The sequence below is a fragment of the Hibiscus syriacus genome, unplaced genomic scaffold, assembly GCF_006381635.1.
Source record: "Hibiscus syriacus cultivar Baekdansim isolate YM2019G1 unplaced genomic scaffold, ASM638163v2 tig00007099_pilon, whole genome shotgun sequence".
Taxonomy (NCBI): Eukaryota; Viridiplantae; Streptophyta; class Magnoliopsida; order Malvales; family Malvaceae; genus Hibiscus; species Hibiscus syriacus.
In genome coordinates, this window is record NW_024062127.1 from 16365 (window position 1) to 35373 (window position 19009).

The 19009-nt window shown below is 37.0% G+C and overlaps 1 protein-coding gene across 1 annotated transcript; it reads right to left on the minus strand.

Annotated features, from left to right (window-relative positions):
- Positions 1 to 877: 877 nt before the first annotated feature.
- LOC120201269 (protein argonaute 7-like) lies at positions 878 to 4454 on the minus strand. Its single transcript, XM_039201909.1, has 3 exons — positions 4028 to 4454; positions 2586 to 3822; positions 878 to 2482 (listed from the first exon to the last, which is right to left on the minus strand). The coding sequence occupies exons 1-3, from the start codon at positions 4359 to 4361 to the stop codon at positions 1024 to 1026; spliced, it is 3030 nt and encodes a 1009-aa protein (XP_039057840.1). The 5' UTR covers positions 4362 to 4454; the 3' UTR covers positions 878 to 1023.
- Between the last annotated feature and the right edge of the window lie 14555 nt (positions 4455 to 19009).

Below are 19009 nucleotides of genomic sequence, written 5' to 3' on the forward strand. Positions count from 1 at the left end.
TCATGTCCGGTTTCAGAGGGCAGTGTCCTTTCTGTCTCTTCTGCCCAATGGTTTAGCTATATTATGAACTAAGAGGTCCCACCGACGGGTTCATACCTGATTCAATCTGATTGGATCATATCTTTTCAAAAAGTTTTAGGTTTGGTTTGGGTTGAGTTTATTTTAAATTATGTTTGGGTCAGATCGGATTTAAATTTAGGATAAAAATATCTTATTAGATTGAAAAAAAGTTATAATTTTACTTTATATATTTAGAAATAATTATAATAATATACATCTATATATTATTTTCTTTTAAATAAATTCATATTTTTATTGAATAAAAATAATATTTTTAATAAATATATTATTTCAGGTCAGATCGGATCGAGTTCGGATTATATAAATAATCGGGTCAAATTCATGTCGGGTGGAAGTGGCATGTTTTTTGTCTCGGGTTAGGTGAAAGATTTAAAATTTTCAGGCCGGGTGGACCGAAAATCCTACCCGACCCATACCCCTCCCTACTATGAACAACAAAAAATGGGCATTACAAAAAATATTATAAAATTTTTTATAGCATTTTTAATCGTATTTTTTTTATCTTAAATTAGATTGTCTTTTTTTATAACTCCCCTATTTAATTAGTTAATTAATTGGTTTTTTTATTAAATATTCAGTAAGTTGGATGATTTTTGTGAAATTTTTTATGTCATTGGTTTTTTTTATTATAAAAAGACATGAACAAGTCGTATAAAAAGGATGAGTTGTCTTTTTTGTACGTTTCTTCCTCCCATGTAAACAATTTCACAAAAATCATTTTTAAATAAGAATAAAATATACTAAAGGTCATTGAACTACTAATACAATCATTTTGGTCGATAAACTTTCAAAAATTATAAAATGATCATTGAGCTTATCCCTTTTGTCTTGCTGCTATGATACATATACATACATGCATACATAAACCTTATATATTGTTGGCCTATATATATATACGTAGATTTTCATGCACTGCACTACACATGCAAGGAGTCTGATAAGCTAGCAGTAAAACATGAGCTTCTTAACATTCTCACTTAGTTTCGGTAGAGGTGTAGCCTTCGGAGGAGTTGCACGCGACATTGCTTTAGAATTTCTAGTGAAAGCTACGGTTTCCGATCGCTCGAGGTACAGTCTGCCTCTATATGCAGCCAAGTGAGCGTAGTATGCCGGAGGCACCAAGGAAACTGGTTTGGTACACCTTGCAAAAGTGTAGCACAGATTGTAAACCAGCTTCTGCAGTTCGTCCGAAGTGAATTGGTTTTCATCCCACAATGTGTGGTAATGTGTCGGTCGGCTAGTACCCTTTACTCCCCAATGACTACAGAGATAGAAATCGAATTCCCTAGGATGAGTTATCACCGTATCGACTACGGTCCCGGGAGGAATGTTTTCTTCGGATGGTTGGTTCTGATTGGAAGAAGGATCGGTTTCGGATTGGAACAACCTTGTGTGATGCCTCTTCTGAACTACAGAAAAAGTAATGGGAGGATTATAATCCGGAAATCTTGAACAAGCCTCTTTAACAGCTTGTAGTTCCTCTTTAAGCACCTTATAGAATTGTGTTTCGCTTACACCGTCTCGAAAGAAGATTATTCTCTCGGGTAGCTTGTTTACTTCTTGGTAGAAATCATCGAGTAGCTCCCCTGCCATTGCAGCAAGATCCTGAATGATTTCTTGCCGATGCGTTTGTGATCTCATTCTCGATACATACTTGTTCGCTGCGGGCCAGTTCATGCTACCAACCACAGCAGCAACTGAGGGGCTGCAATCATCGAGCGGGTGAGGATGAGTCACGTCGGCTCCCATGAAGATCACAGGCTCATCTGGCCTGAAAATTCGTGGAATCTGAGAAGGTAATGAGTTGTACAATGCAACAGTGGAACCTCCGACTTTGGCATTGATCTTAAGGGCTAAATTTGCCAGAAATTGTGAACTCAATCTCCCAAGGTTCGGGTACAAGCAACACTGGCTCACGATTCCAACGCTTGTCTCGGCTATTCGCTTCAAATCCGCATACCCTTTGTGCTTTTTCTCCATTATACATATGAGCAGTTGGAGATTGTTCGAGGCAGCTCTATGGATTTTCTCGAGCTTAGATTCCAAGAGGGTCACATTGTTAAGCACCTGTGTTGATTCAAACCGGGGGCTGACAACTGTGCTTTTGTTAAGGAAGATACCAAGCTGCTCACACCTTTGAGATAGCTGGTTTGTGAATTTAGGAATGTTGGACTTTTGTTCTTGGCTGCCTCCGAAACTTATAAGTGCCCAACGTTCGATCCTCGTACCCTGAAAGACATGGCTGTTGAGAAGGTTCCACTGCCGGTCCCGGCGGGAAGGAATGATATCTCTTATGTGTCCACCGTCGCCGAGCTTAAGTTTGGGAGGTTGAAGAATTCTCCCCTTCAACCGAGTCATTTCTCTCGAAACATGGAGTTTGAATTCTTCAGCCTGGTTGCCACTGTCAATAAAATGTTAAAATGCTTAGAAGCATACAGTAAGAAAACACTTATACAATGAAGAAATCTAATGAATCTTTCCCAAACTGCAGGCTGTAGCATTACCTTGTAGGCCCTGCCGGTCCCTTCACGATTCGTTCGATCATGGCTTTTCGTTCTTTCGGTGTCTGAGAACCCATCTTAAGAATCCTTGCAGTCTGATCATCAGAAAGCATCCCAAGAAATTTCTGGCCTTCACAAATCATACAAAGCTCCATTGGAAGATAGCATGGTTTGCTCCTACTGATCTGCAAGCATGGCAAATTCCGGAATTGTATATAGTAATTATAGTGATCCTTGAAGTAATTCACAAGCTTCAATTTCTTCCCATCCCTGTCTGCAAAGTAAAGGTTTTCGGTAGCTTCTTCTGTTAAGCCGTAAACTCGATATCTCTGGACCGTTTCTCTATGGCAAACGAAAATTCGGATATTCCTCAATGCCTTCTCCACTTCTTTCCTTTCTTCATTGGATAAGCTCCTCGTTTTCCATTGAGTAAGGTCTCCAAGGAAGTCTATACGCTTCTGCAAGTAAGGGATTACTCCAATACTCTCATGGAAGGCAGTGATGGAGGAATCAACATTGAGAACGAGCCCTTGTTGTGTCGGTCGAAGACTCTGAAAGAAACCTCTGCATCCGATAGCTCCTCCTCCGATTTCCTTAGTACCTGCCATCGAACTCGAATAAAACGATCTACCTACAGATATACACTTCTCCATTGGACTCTCCCTAAGAACAACGTCCAAAGCATGTAGATAATCTTGAGGGAGTGGGATCCAATCGTCACATTCATTGCTTATGTAGCTACTCAAATCCTTTCCATCAAACCTGGAGACATGCCTGATATTAACTCGAAACACTTTGAGCTGATTCCGGTTCCGTTCGAAGCCGTTCGTTTCCCCGAGAGGCAAACCCGAATTCACAGTGGGAATCGGAAGACTAACAAAGAACTCGAGCTTATCACTTTCGAATTCAATAGGACTATATAAATTCTTTCTACCGTCATATGCTGGACGAGCACCAGAAAACAAACCAGAGTTGGTTTCCACCAGTTTCTCTTTGATCATTCTAGCAACATCCTTGGAAGGATTTGGAGATATCTCAACATTGTAATGGTAAATTTTCAGAGAAGGATCAAATTTTACAAGGAAATGGTTGGCAAGGAGAGAAATGACTGGCCCTTCTACACCACCAAAATCTGGTCTCTTTACAATCACCAGTGCTGCCTTTTTAGTACTAGTACTCAACTTTCTTCCATCACTTGCTTTAGATGGCAAATTTTTCCTCCATTGAATCCCCTCTGGAGCTGCTGAAATTTATTAAAATAGACAAGTTAAGGACTTGAATACAAATACTTGTACATGAAGTTTAAACAAACAAAAAATATCTAAAGAAGCTTCCAAGAAATTCAAATATAATATCATTTCCAGCTATAAAGTATTCATTTTTGCATCGAACTTTAAATGGGAAGGCCAAAAAATATCCATTTTTTTCAAAATCTTTAGAGTCACCTGGTGGTGCCATTGTTAGAACTGGTAATTGTGTATCAGAAATAGAGGAGGTGGCAATAGGAAGACCATTAGCCTCACATGAAAGATCCTTCAGCAAATGGGGTTTTGTCCGAAAGGTTTGGTTTTGAAAGAGAGGTGGGATTAAAGCAAGCTGCAAAGGTATTGGAGGAGGCAAAGGAGCAGGATAGTAAGAGTAGCCATGGAAGGGATCAGTTGAGTATTGCAGCAATGGATGCCCATGAGGGTTGTTTATCAAGCCTTTGAAAGCCCCGGATTTGGTATTGTATTTCTTGCTGCCATGGTGCTCTCCTGTTTCTTCCATTGCTTGATTCATTTAGTTTCATGAGAAAGCTTGCTTCTTGATGATGATGGTGATGAAATTCAAACACGAAAAAGGAAACAGCTGGGGGCTTGGGTCATAAAAGGAAGTGAAAAGGGCATAACAAAAAAAGGGTAAAAAAGCTATTTGGCCATTTGTATTTGTACAGAAGGATCTGTGTATGAAAGATCATTTGCAGAGATTAAGGCTTCTGATATTATACTCTTAAATGATCCCATTGACTACCTATCACACACATTAATCTAATTTTTTAGCTCTAAAAAAAACAATCTATTTTTTAAAATTAAATCCGGACATGATCTTAGGGTGTGTTTGGTTCAGGGAATATAAGATTATCAGTGGGAATAAAAGATTATCAGGGAATAAGATTACTGAGAATGTTGTATTTTGTGTTTAGTTTAGCATGAATGGAAGATTACTGTATTTGGTTAAAGGAATAAAAGATTATTAGAATATATATTTGACCAAATTGTCCTTATTATATATTTGTATAATATTTCAAATTGTAAAATTTTTATATTTTCTTTAAAAAATTAAATTCATAATATTTATATAATTTTTTTTACAAAATTAAAAATATAAAAAATGTTTAATGAAAGGGTAAAATTTTTTTTAACCCCTGAACTTCATATAAAATTTTAATTATAGATTTTTTTTTGTAAATCTAAAATAATTTAAGTATAAATTTGTAATTTAACCTTCGTAGAATTTTTATTATTCAATGACAGAAGAAGGATATTTTTGAAAAAAATAAAAATTTAAGGGCATTTTAGTCCAAAACGTCGGTAATGTTACAATACCTAAGGGAAGGGAGGTAATGACATTCCCGGTAATATATCCCAAAAATCTACTATTGGTAATAAAACATTACCGGGAATGAGATTCCCGGCCAACCAAACATGGGAATATGGGATTCCCATCCCATGTGAATCCCACAGTCCTTGAACTAAACATCCCCTTAGGTTATTTATGGGATGAAGTATAATGTAATTTTCCAGACGTTCTGAGAAGACTCTAAGGAAAGACAGATTAATTTAAAGTAGAAAAAAGTACGGTTGAAAATATTATAAAATTTATAATATTTTAGATTGGACGAAATCAAAAATGTTTATTTTTTTTAATATTTTTCGATTGAAAAACCTTTCTCATAATATTTTTAATTCAAATAAAAATGTTAAAAAATTAACATTTTAAATTACTTTCAACCTAAAATATTATGAATTTTATAATATTTTCGACTATGCCCATTTTTTTTACCGTTCTTTAATCTTAAATTAGATTATCGTAGTAGATAATTACGTCGGGTTTTAAGGTTTAGAACTTTAGATACGATAAACAACTTTGACAGTGTATTTCTTTTGTCAGCAATTATAGCATCTTTTGTCAGCAATTATAGCAGCATGTTGCGTGATTAAGCTTACTGAAACGATATTGGATGGATGAGAATTAGAATAAAGCTTAAAGTCAACTGGTTGTCTAGTTCGAAACATTAGCAATCAAAACTCAATTAATAAAAATTCGATTTTTTATTTTTTTTGTAAAATTTAATTATAATATAATAAATTTTAATATTTTATCTTATTATAAAATATTTTAAGAGTCTCGATTTAAAAAGTAACACATGACATTTACTTTTTTAATACGTGTTCTATCGAGAATATGATTTGAGAAGTTGAGGATGCAGAATATCGTTTCACAATAGGCACTTAGAGGGTTTTTGGATAAAGGAATGTGATATTTCTATGGGAATGAAATCTACATTCCCATGTTTGGTTTGCCGGGAATCTCATTCTCGGTAATATTTTATTACCAATAGTAGATTTTTTGGGGTATATTACCAGGAATGTCATTACCTCCATTTCCTTAGATATTGTTGGATTACCGGTGTTTTGGACTAAAATACCTTTAAAAAAAATTTCTTTCAAAAATATCATTCTTTTGTCATTGAATAATAAAAATTCTACGAATGTTAAATTACAAATTTATCCTTAAAATATTTTAGATTTACAAAAAAAAATCTATAATTACAATTTTATATGAAGTTCAGGGGTTCAAATAAAATTTTACCCTTTCATTAAACCTTTTTATATTTTCAATTTTGTAAAAAATATATATATATATAAATTTTATGAATTTACATTTTTTAAAGAAAATATATAAATATTTTCTAACTTGTTAAAAAAATAAATATATAGTAAGAATAATTTTATCAAATATACATTTCAATAATCTTTTATTCCTTTAACCAAACACGGTAATCTTACATTCCTGCTAAACCAACCAAACACAAAATACAATATTCCCAGTAATCCTATTCCAAGGTAATCTTACATTCCGTGAACCAAACGCACCCTTTAAGACAATGAAAAATCATGTATGATTATGTTTGCTGGTTTTGGGGGTTTTCATAACCTTGTTTACTCTCTTTGTTAAATCATAATAAGAGTAGATTGTATAGCATGTTTTTAAAGTATGACCTTTATTTTAAGGAGAAAACAACCTCAGTGACTAAAAATCCCATATAATATACGATTTTAATCAATTTTTTCCGGATTTGCCAAAATGACCAACAAAATCACAATGCGATCGCTAATTCGCAACGCGATCTCCATTATCGCAAATCAGTTTCCAGATTCGCAACGCGATTATGACTATCGCAATGCGATTTTCCAATTTCGCGTTGCGATTTTCCCAATTCGCAATGCGAATAAGTAAATCGCAATGCGAATTTGGAAAATCGCAATGTGATACTGACTATCGCAATGCGAATTTGGAAAACCGCAATGAGATACTGACTATCGCAATGCGATTTTCCTAATTCGCATTGCGATTTACGTATTCGCGTTGCGATTTTCATAATTCGCAATGTGAATACGTAAATCGCAACGCGAATTAGTAAATCGCAAAGCGAATTAGGAAAATCGCAATGCGAATACGTAAATCGCAATGCGAATCTTACTATCGCAATGCGATTTACATAGCGACATTCGTATTAACGCGTATTTTTTTTTCAAATTCCAAACACGAATTTTTCTTAATAAATCGGAAACTGAACCGTCCACAGTAATCGCAACTCATAACCTCAAACCCAAAATCACAACACTCAGTCCCATCTCCATCTCTCACTGTTACGGCGAAATCCGTCCCCATCTCCGAAGATTTCCGTCCCCATCGCCGGCGAAATCCCTCACAACCATTCACAGTCAAAAATCCCTCACAATCATTCAGAAATGGAAAATCAACCTCCGAGGGTTAGTTTTTTTTATTTTTATTTTGAAATTTTTGCATTATTTTAGGTTTTTCATATTGAGATTGATGATAAGTTTACTGGTAATTTCAATAATAGATTAACCATTTCACTTAGATTTCTTATTAAATTCATTTGATTGCTGCCAATACTGCTAAACTGTTTAGCTTGTGAAGTTAGTATTTGTCTTTGTTTTGTCTTTTGGTTGAAGTAATGCAGAAGAAGAATAGTTTCGAGAATGAAAATCGCAACGCGGAAATAACTATCGCAACGCGAAATAAAAATCGCAACGCAAAACCAAAATCGCATTGCGATTTTCATTTCGCGTTGCGATTTTCATTTCGTGTTGCGATTCTCTCGTTGCGATAGTCATTTCCGCGTTGCGATTCTCATTATCTCGTTGCGATTTTCATTTCAACCAAAAGACAAAACAGTGTTGCAAATTTTAGTTTCAAGAATAAATTACTATTTATATTTATTGTTTTTGGTATATCTTGACAGTGTAGTTTTTGATATATCTAACTTGGTATGTTTATTGTTTTGTAGAAATTTTTTTCGGCTTCATTGACATTAAGGAATAAAGTTAGCCTAGCCACTACAATTGCTTTGAAGCTTTCACCTGCACAAAGAAAATTGTTTGAGGAAACCTGCTTCGGGCCATGGCTGAGAGTACATCATCCAGGTGGAGATGCTAATTTGACCCATTTGTGGCTTCAGACCATGACTAGCGATCTACCCGACAGTATACAACGTGGTGAGGAAGAGATATGGTTTCATTTTCCACCGGCGTATACTTGTTTTGGGCGGAATGAGTTCTGCTTAATCACTGGTCTACGATTCGGACACGATGATATAGGCCGGTACACTCGTCATATCACCCGCCCATCATGGTTATCCAGGGTTTTTTCTGATGAGTCAATAGAGAAGCCGAACTTACACGTCGACGACATGAAGAAATTGTTTAATAAGAAAGATGGTTTTACTCGGATGAATGACGTCGATGTTGTCCGAGTATGCCTTCTACTACTTTTGTATACTGACTTTTTAGGCAGAGAGGCCAGACAACCTATTTTCTCAGGAGCTAATATTATTGGTAGAGGACCTAAATGCATGGAATCTGTTTCCGTGGGGTTCGTAAATATGGAAAGCTACCTGGACTAAGTTGTCGTATGCCTTTGATGACCGCAAAAGTTTGCGGGGCGATGGGTCGAAATACACTTTGTCAGGCTTTGTTTGGGCCTTTAAGGTAAGAATTTCTATATAATGTTTTCAAAATTATAATTAATTATTTAACAATTACTAATGTTTGTTATTATATTGTTTGTAGATTTGGATATTCGAGGCCTTTCCCGCCATGAAGACATATGCAATAAAAACTTCAAATGATATTCCCAGGGCTATTTCCTGGAAGAGGAAACGTCTGTTGGATTGAGAAGACTTAATACCATATGCGAAAATAAATAATGTAAGTTAACACAAATACTATCATATATAAACAAGTTATTAATAGTAGACGTTTAACTTTGTTTGAGTTTTTATATTTTTAGGAGGCCAACATTCCATTAATGAGACTGACACCCACGGAGGCTGAGCTTGCCACTGATTGGTGGCAAGCTAGTCAGCGTTTTCTTGATGGCACGAATGATGAGCAGCCTCCACTTCCTCCACTTCGAGAGCCATCACCTCACCCAGAGCCATCACCTGATCGACCCGACTATACACCTCTACAACGAGAGCCATCACCTATCCCGTCACATCATCGAGCCTCTTCTCCACCATCACCTCATGATAGGCGACCGGCAAAGATGCCACGACTTCTATCTCCCTGTTCTCCACCTCCACGGGATGAGTCAAGGGAGTTACGTGATGAGGTCAATGCCTTACGTGAGGAGATCGGTACTCTACGCGATAACGATGGGTGCATGGCGTGTGGAGGTGTCTACTTTACGTGGTGAGGTTGCCGCTCTACGTGAGATGGAAGTATCGTTGTAGAATGAGGTTCATACTCTACGCAACGAGGTAAGTTTAAGATTTTCCATATTTAACTTGATGATAAATTTACTCGTAATTTCACTTAAATTAACCATTTCACTTAGATTGCTTAGTAAATTTATTCGGTTGCTGCCAATACTGCTAAACTGTTTATTAACACTGTGAAGTTAGTATTTGTCTTTTTGTTTTATCTTTTGGTTGAAGTAAATTTATTCGGTTGCTGCCAATTCTGCTAAACTGTGTATTCTTTAACACTGTGAAGTTAGTATTTGTCTTTGTTTTATCTTTTGGTTGAAAGTTTGAAATATATTTGTCTTTGTTTTCACTGTTTAAATATCATGTCTATATATTTACTGATATTTGTATTTAATTATTTAGCGGACCGATAAGGTGGATGCTTTACGTCGGGTTTTTCTTGCACGACAGAGTTCACGCATCAGACGGCGTGCACGTGCTATTAAGTCTCCGTATACCCCAATAGTGCAAACACACCGCAAGAAGAAGCCCGACTCGCCTGTCATCCCTCAAGAGTCCACTCCTATCGTTGAAGAGGCCCCTATCATTCCTCGAGAGTCCCCTCCCACCGTTCAAGAGGTCACTGTCATCGTTGAAGAGGTCCCTCCCACCATTCAAGAGCCCGATTCACATGGCGTCATATGTAGGATTCTTGAGAAACCCTCTGACATGCCGGACATGATGGATTCAAGTTGGCTCTCATATGAGTTACCGGCCAGTACCATACCGGTATCTGAAGTGGAGAGGAAACAACTACCGGACACAATTCTGGATAACACCCTTTGGGCTAAGACCGCAGTTGATTTTTATCTACATGAGCGGAGCCAGGGGTGTTTCACTGACATATGCAAGCTCAACGATGATATCTATTTGTTGCTTGATCGGTCTTGGTGGGGCGTATTATTAGGGGTCGAAGACAATGGCTATTTCGATGGAGGGGTAAGTCTTATATTTTAATTTGATTATTTTTTTTAAAATTTATGTAAGTTACTAATATATGTCTTTTTTTGTAAAACAACATATCGATGCGTGGGTGTCACGTCTTCTAATAATTAGGAAACCTATGGAAAATAAAAGAAATACACGATATACAATTATGCCGACGTCTTTTAACGCCGTTCACTTGAAGAATCAATGAGATGAATCATTTGTGTTGGGCAATGGACAATCTAAACTTTATCCTGCATGGTGGGAGGTCGATAAGGTTAGTGTTTATTTTAGATTGAGTTTAAAGGTATTCATAAATAAGTGCGCAAATGAATGAATTATTACTTATGATTGCAGGTGTTTATCCCTGTTTTGGAACGTAACCATTGGCTGCTCGTCGAGCTTCAGATCCCATCCCTTAAGGCAATAGTATATGACAGCATGATAAATTACATATCATTGGCTGATTTAAGAGATATTATTAAGGGATGGAGCTCTTATTTGGCTAAATTCTTGGATGCGATAAATTATTGGACACGTTCTGGAAACAAGAAGCCAAAGAAGCTCAATATTACAGTTAGCAGAGACGAGACCGCACCACAACAAACGAAAGGACCCAGAGGGGATTGTGGTCCTCTCGTATGCTTGGCGTTGGACCGTTTGATTACAGGAAGTATAAAGTATCTACCTCCCACCGATAGAGATAGAGCTGCAGTAGGCTTGTGGTTTCGACATTATATGGCTAGATCGATATATACGAGACGCTGCCTACCTGCATCCGCGTTATAAAAATGTCCATAAACAATTGGTATGTTTATAGGCTTGTGGTTTGAAAATGTTTGGTTAAGTACCTAGAATTCAATAATTTGCTGTTTGTAGGTTTTAGATGTGTAGAAAGTGTTGTTTGAGCAAATGTTTGGTTTATGCATGTTAATCTCATAAGTGAGCTGCGTGAAAATGATGTATGGCTGCAAAAGTTGATTCAATAGTAGATGAGGAAATAAGAATTATTGCTTATTTTTTGATTGTTTAATTGATTTGTAAAAGGTGATTTGTAAAAGTTGATTTGTTTAATTGATGTTAACATAATATTTGTGCTTGTTTAATTGATTGAAATGTAATGGTTGATTTTGTTGATTTCAATCTGCATTATGTTGAAGGCAAAAAGTACTATCGCAACGAGAGAATCGCAACGCGAAATTAAATTCGCGTTGCGATTTTCATTTCGCATTGCGATTTTCATTTCGCATTGCGAAATTCGCGTTGCGATTTTCATTTCGTATTGCGATTCTCTCGTTGCGATAGTAATTTCTGCGTTGCGATAGAAATTAAGATGATTGCCTATTAAGTAATAACAACTGAACATATCATAGTAATTTTCAAACTCAAGTTACTAATACATGCCTAACTGAAAATGTTAAAAGTTCACACATAAAATCTACATAATACAACGTTTGCATTTAAAAATCACCTAAGTTAACAGTCCCAAAAGGTGAAGCTAGTTGTGATTGGGATTTTAAAGATGATTGCGATTTTGATTGCCTTTTTCTTGACACCATATGAGCTTTGGATTTTGATGATGATCCATATTTTGGTAGAGGAAAAGATGATTGTGATGGCACTGGTGATCCACATGTCAACCTTGTATGACCACTTTCCTTGCACCGACTACATGTCGATCTCTTCTTCTCTTCACCCTTAGACGGTATACGATCGTGACTTTTTGGTCGGCCAGGTAGCCTTCTGTCCATGGCTGGTGGCAAAACTGTTTGTAAGTCATCTGGTATGTCCCACTCAGAAGGATGTGGAATAGGGTAGATAATCTCGGCATAAGTATGTCGATATACTTCTATAGTGTAGCAATCCATAGTGTATGTGCTTGAATCATCTTGGTTTAGATGAAGAGCAACTTTTATAACATGGCCACACGGATAACCAGATGTTTGCCATTTCATACAACTACACGTCCTTGCATTTAGATCGACAAGCCCATTTAAGTTATTATCCAATACTTCAAAAAAAGTGTTTGAACATGGTTCAACTCTCCATGGCGTTGACTTCACAACACGTTTCATTATCTTTTTTTCAGTCCATGGTGTAACATGATGTTCCAATGTTCCTGTAAATTTAAATAAATAATACTTAGTAAAATATATGATAAGTTACGAATTCAAAGAAATAATACCTGCATGGTTTCTTTTCTTGTAGTACCACTGTTGAATAGAGGCTCGAAAAAACTCCATTAACATAGTAATGGGTAATTTACGGGAATGACGACTTAGAGCGTTGATTGATTCTGCACTATTAGACGTCATGAAACCATATATTGCTCCAAGTTGATGTACTCTTGACCATCTTTCAAACCCAACATCTTCTAGTGTTTGAGCACACTGAGGCAAAACACGTCTTAAACAGTTTATATGCTTATTGAAATCCACTTCCCGATAAGCTTTTACAGCCTTCCAGTATGTCCATTTGTGCTTTTTTATACCAGCAGACCTTGATTTTAGATTTCTATACAAATGAACACCACAAAGTCCATAAAAAGCATATGGGAAACACCTTCTAACAGCGTTGTCAATTGAGTTTGCCCTATCGGATATGATTGTCAGATTGCTAATAGGACCTATGCAATTCCTAAGATGCCCCATAAACCATGTACATGAGTCAGAGGTTTCAGATTTGCCAACCCCGTAAGCTATTGGCAATATCCCATTGTTAGCATCCATGGCTACTGCTAATAAGTTTACTCCAAGGTATCGACCTTTCAAATGTGCTCCGTCAACTATAATAACTGGGCGCATGCAAGTAATAAACGAACGAATCAACAAAATAATATACACAAGAAATATAATCATTTAAATGTGAAATGCATGTAACTAACAGAAATGAGTCAACAGAATTATATTGATTTACTAACTGCAGCACCAATGGCGATAAACAACAACTCAAAGCGTCCATCTCTATCTGTTTTGATATGAGTGACCGACCCAGGATTTTTCAACATTAAATTGTGACAATAAGCCGGCAATTGGGCAAACGATGCTTCTGGCGACCCCCTCAACAATTCCAAGGCATAACATTTGGCTCTCCAAGCTTGAGAATATGATATACTAATCTTGAACCGAGCATTCATGTCAGTCATAATTTCATGTCCCCGATATACCCTACCATTCAAAAACATTAACTCAGCCAGAAAACCACCCAACACCTTTTTGTTTGCCTATCTATGGTGAGGAAAAACTTGGGTTCTTGAACATGTATGTTTATCAATAAAAGTCCTAACTTGAAACATTTCACAATCTTTTATCCTCTTTGTAATCATACGCCACATACAGTTTTTGTCAATCATACGCCTTGTTTCGAAACGATCTTTGCTTGATTTGTTAACTTTTAGTTGATAGCCATCTTCCACACATTTCGTATACAAAGCTATCTTCAAGTCTTCCTTTGTATCAAAACAATCATCTTTCTTGATACGAATAACTTTTGTGTAACAATCAACTGCTTTCTTTACCAACTCTTCTTCCGGTATCTGAAGTAATTCTGGCATATTCCAGTTATACTCCCGTGGCATTTTCTTTTCTTCGGGGACTTTTTCTTCGGGGACTTTTTCTTCTTCTTTTTCTTCTTCAGGATTATATGAATTACAGAATGGATGTTCAACATGTTCATTCACATCCTCCACTTCCTCCTCATTATCATCAACAACATCTTCCTCGGCAACAGTTGTTTCATCATCAAATTTCGGGTATTGACCAATATCAAAATCATTACACGCAGGGTCTGTTGGGGTATTGACCAAGATCAAATTTCGAATACTGACTAGTACTCACAATTTTTTCTATTGGCTCATCATCGTCTAATTGGTCAATACGAAAACCAGAATTTGGTGCTGAAAGTTGATTGGGATTTGGATTAGAGAAAGGTTGTGGGTTTTGAGAAAAACATAGTTGATTACTACCCGCTACTGACCCAACAATACTACTTCTAGGTTCAACAACATACAATGTAACATCATCACTTGAAACACTAATGTAAGCAATGAATCGTTCAACATCTTCATTGTCGGTTAACAAATAAACTTTATCATTCCTCTGATAAGATAGCCTAAATCAACTTAAGGGCTCTAAATTCAATTTCTTTGAAACACGTAACATTAGAGTTTCATAAGTTAACTTTTTTAATGACAGTTTTAGTTGAAGATTCATGGGTAAAGGCATATATTGTAAAACACCATGAACATTTTCCCATGACCCTCCAAAACACAAATCTATCCAAACATGATCAACATTAGATGATTTCATGGTTGTAAATTAATTTACTAAACAAACGAGCTGCGAAACTAAGACCTGTTGCCGGATTGGGAAGGATGTAGGAACGGATATAGGAACGGATGTCACCGGAGAGAGTGATAGATGGAGATGGAATGAGTTGCGATTTAGGGATTTAGGTTATGAGTTGTTGCTTCTGTGTAGATATATACACAAAAAATTTGTGTTGCGAAACTAAAACCTATTGCGAACTTTGAAAATCGCATTGCGATTCTGTATTATCTCGTTGCGAAAGTAAGTATCGCGTTGCGATTTTCCTAATTCGCAATGCGAATATAAGTAAACCGCAATGCGAATTTGGAAAATCGCAATGCGATACTGACTATCGCAACGAGATAATACAAAATTGCAACAAGAATCTGACTTTCGCAACGAGATTCTGAAAATCGCAATCATCTTTAAAATCCCAATCACAACCGGCTTCACCTTTTGGGACTGTTAACTTAGGTGATTTTTAAATGCAAACGTTGTATTATGTGTATTTTATGTGTGCACTTTTAACATTTTCAGTTAGGCATGTATTAGTAACTTGAGTTTGAACATTGCTATGATCTGTTCAGTTGTTATCACTTATTAGACATTCATTTGACTATCGCAACGGGGAAATCGCAACGTGAAAATGGATATCGTAATTCGAAATGAAAAATCGCAACGCGAAAATGGCTATCGCAACTAGAAAATCGCAATGCAAAATGAAAATCGCATTGCGATTTTCTCGTTGCGATTTTCATTTCGCATTGCGATTTTCTCGTTACGATAGTCAGTTTCGTGTTGCGATAGTCTGTTTTGCCTTCAACATAATGCAGATTGAAAATCAACAAATCAACAATTACATTTCAATCAATTAAACAAGCACAAATAAGAATTATGTACACACCAATTAAACAAATCAACATTTACAAATCATTTTTTACAAATCAATTAAACAATCAAAAAATAATAATAATTCTTATTTCCTCATCAATTATTGAATCAATGAATCAACTTTTGCACCCGTACATCCATTTCACGCAGCTCACTTAAGGATTAACCTGCAAAAACCAAACATTTGCTCAAACAAGACTTCCTACACATCTAAAACCTACAAACAACAAATTATTGAATTATAGGTACTTAACCAAACATTTTCAAACCAAAAGGAGTATATATGTTAACAAAACTTGCATTTGACTTACCAATTAACAATGGATACTTTCATAACGCGGATGCAGGTAGGCAGCGTCTAGAATATATCGCTCTAGTCATATAATGCTGAAACCACAAGCCTACTGCAGCTCTATCTCTATCGGTGGGAGGTAGAAACTCTGTGCTTCCCATCATCAAACGCGCCAAGCACATGCATACGAGAGGACCACAATCCCCTCTGCCTCCCGGCGATTGTTGTGGCACGGTCTCGTCTCTGACAACTGTGACATTGAACTTCTTTGGCTTCTTGTGTCCAGAATGAGTCCAATAATTAATCCCATCCAAGAATTTAGCCAAATGAGAGCTCCATCCCTTGATAATATCTCTCAAATCAGACAGTGATTTATAATTTATCATGCTGTCATATACTATTATCTTCAGGGATGGAAGCTGAAGTTGGACGAGAAGCAATGACGACGTTCCAAAACAGGGATAAACACCTGCAATCATAAGTAATAATTCATTTATTTGCGCACTTATTTATGAACACCTTTAAAAAATTTAAAAAATAAACACTAACCTTATCGACCTCCCACCATGCAGGATAAAGTTTAGCTTGTCCGTTGCCCAACGAAAATGATTCATCTCGTTGATTCTTCAAGTGAACTGCGTGAAAAGCCGCCGACATTATTGTATATCGTGAATTTTTTTTATTTTTCCTAAGCTTCCTTATTATTAGAAGACGTGACACCCATGCATCGATATGCTGTTTTACAAAAAAAAGACATATATTAGTGAATTACATTAATTTTTAAAAAAATTAATCAAAATCATATATAAGTCAAATATAAGACTTACCTCCCCATCGAAATAGCCACTGTCTTCAACCCCTAATAGCACACCCCACCAAGACCGATCAAGCAACAAAAACATTTCATCGTTGAGTTTGCTTATGTCAGTGTAACACCATTGGCTCCGCTCATGTAGATAAAAATCAACTGCGGTCTTAGCCCAAAGGGTATTATCCACAATTGTTTCCGGTAGTTGTCTCCTCTCCACTTCAAATACCGGAAGGGTACTAGCCGGTAACTCATACGAGAGCCAACTCTCATCCATCATGTCCGGAACCGGTGGGGGTTTCTCAATACTTCGATATATTACCCCATGTGAATCGGGCTCTGGAATGGTGGGAGGGACCTCTTCAACAATGACAGTGGCCTCTTGAACGGTGGGGGGGACTCTTGAAGGAGGATAGAGGCCTCTTGAACGATTGGAGGGGACTCTTGAGGGATGACAGGTGAGTCGGGCTTCTTCTTGCGGAGTCTTCGCACCATTGTGGTGAACGGAGACGTAATAGCACGTCCACGCCGTCTGATGCGTGAACTCCGTCGTGCAAGGAAAACCCGACGTAAAGCATCCACCTTATCGGACCGCTAAAAAAAATTAATACATAAATCAGTAAATAAACAGACATGATATTAAACAAAGACAAATATGTTTCGAACTAGCATTGTATTCACCCAAGTCATTATTCTATCATAGTTCACAAAATGCTCAGATAACATTCCAGAAGTAAGCACTTATATAAACATTTAAAAGGACAACATATATAAACATTCCAGAAGAATAATAGTTTACTTTCGCAACATGAAACTTAAAATCGCAACGCGAAAATGACTATCGCAACGCGAAATGGCTATCGCAAGGCGAAATGCAAATCGCAACGACAAAATCGCAATGCGAAATGAAAATCGCAACGACAAAATCGCAATACGAAATGAAATCGCAACGACAAAATCGCAACGCGAAACACAAATCGCATTGCGAATTTCATTTCGCGTTGCGATTTTGTCGTTGCGATTTTCATTTCGCATTGCGATTTTGTCGTTGCGATTTTCATTTCGCATTGCGATAGCCATTTCCGCGTTGCGATAGTCATTTTCGTGTTGCGAAAGTAAACTATTCTTCTTCTGCAATTTGAAACTTGAATGGATTGCATTACTTCAACCAAAAGACAAAAACAAAACCAAAAACAAATACTAACAAAAACAGTTTAGCAGTATTGGCAGCAACCGAATGAATTACGAGTATGAAAAATCTTAAACTTACCTCGTTGCGTAGAGTATGAACCTCATTCTGCAACGATGCTACCATCTCACGTAGAGCGGCTACCTCACCGCGTAATGTAGACACCTCAACACGCCATGCACCATCGTCTTTGCGTAAAGTACCGACCTCCTCACGCAAGGCATTGACCTCATCACGTAACTCCCCTAACTCATCCCGTTGAGGTGGAGGTAGAGAACAGGGAGATAAACGTCGTGGCATCTTTGTCGGTCGCCTATCTTGCGGTGATGGTGGAGAAGAGGCTCGATGATGTGACAGAATAGGTGATGGCTGTCGCTGTGGAGGTGTATAGTCGGGTCGATCAAATGATGGCTCTGGGTGAGGTGATAGCTCTGGGCGAGGTGATGGCTCCCGAAGTGGAGGCTGCTCATCAACCGTTCCATAAAAAAAACGCTTACTAGCTTGCCACCAATCAGTGGCAAGCTCAGCTTCCGTGGGTGTCAGCCTCTGTAGAGGAGTGTTGGCCTCCTAACAATATAAAAGCTCAAACAAAGTTAAACGTGTACTAGTAATAACTTGTTTATAAACATATGGTAGTATTTATGTTAACTTACATTATTTATTGTCGTATACCGTAGTAAATCTTCCCATTGCAAGGTCCGTTTCCTCTTCCAGGAAAAAGCCCTGGGAATATCATTTGAAGTTTTTATTGCATATGTCTTCATGGCGGGAAAGGCCTCAAAATATCCAAATCTACAAACAATATAATAACAAACATTAGTAATTGTTAAATAATTACTTATAATTTTGGAAACATTATATAAAAATTCTTACCTTAAAGGCCCAAATAAAGCCTGTCAAAGTGTATTTGGAACCATCGCCATGCAAACTTTTTCGATCATCCAAGGCAGACGATAACTTATTCCATGTAGCTT

Coding starts and splice junctions, on each gene's coding strand:
- LOC120201269 (XM_039201909.1), bottom strand. CDS start 4,361: ATGAATCAAGCAATGGAAGAAACAGGAGAGCACCATGGCAGCAAGAAA. Junction 3,823..4,027: donor TCTAACAATGGCACCACCAG/GTGACTCTAAAG, acceptor AAATTTCAGCAG/CTCCAGAGGGGATTCAATGG. Junction 2,483..2,585: donor GGACCGGCAGGGCCTACAAG/GTAATGCTACAG, acceptor TTTTATTGACAG/TGGCAACCAGGCTGAAGAAT.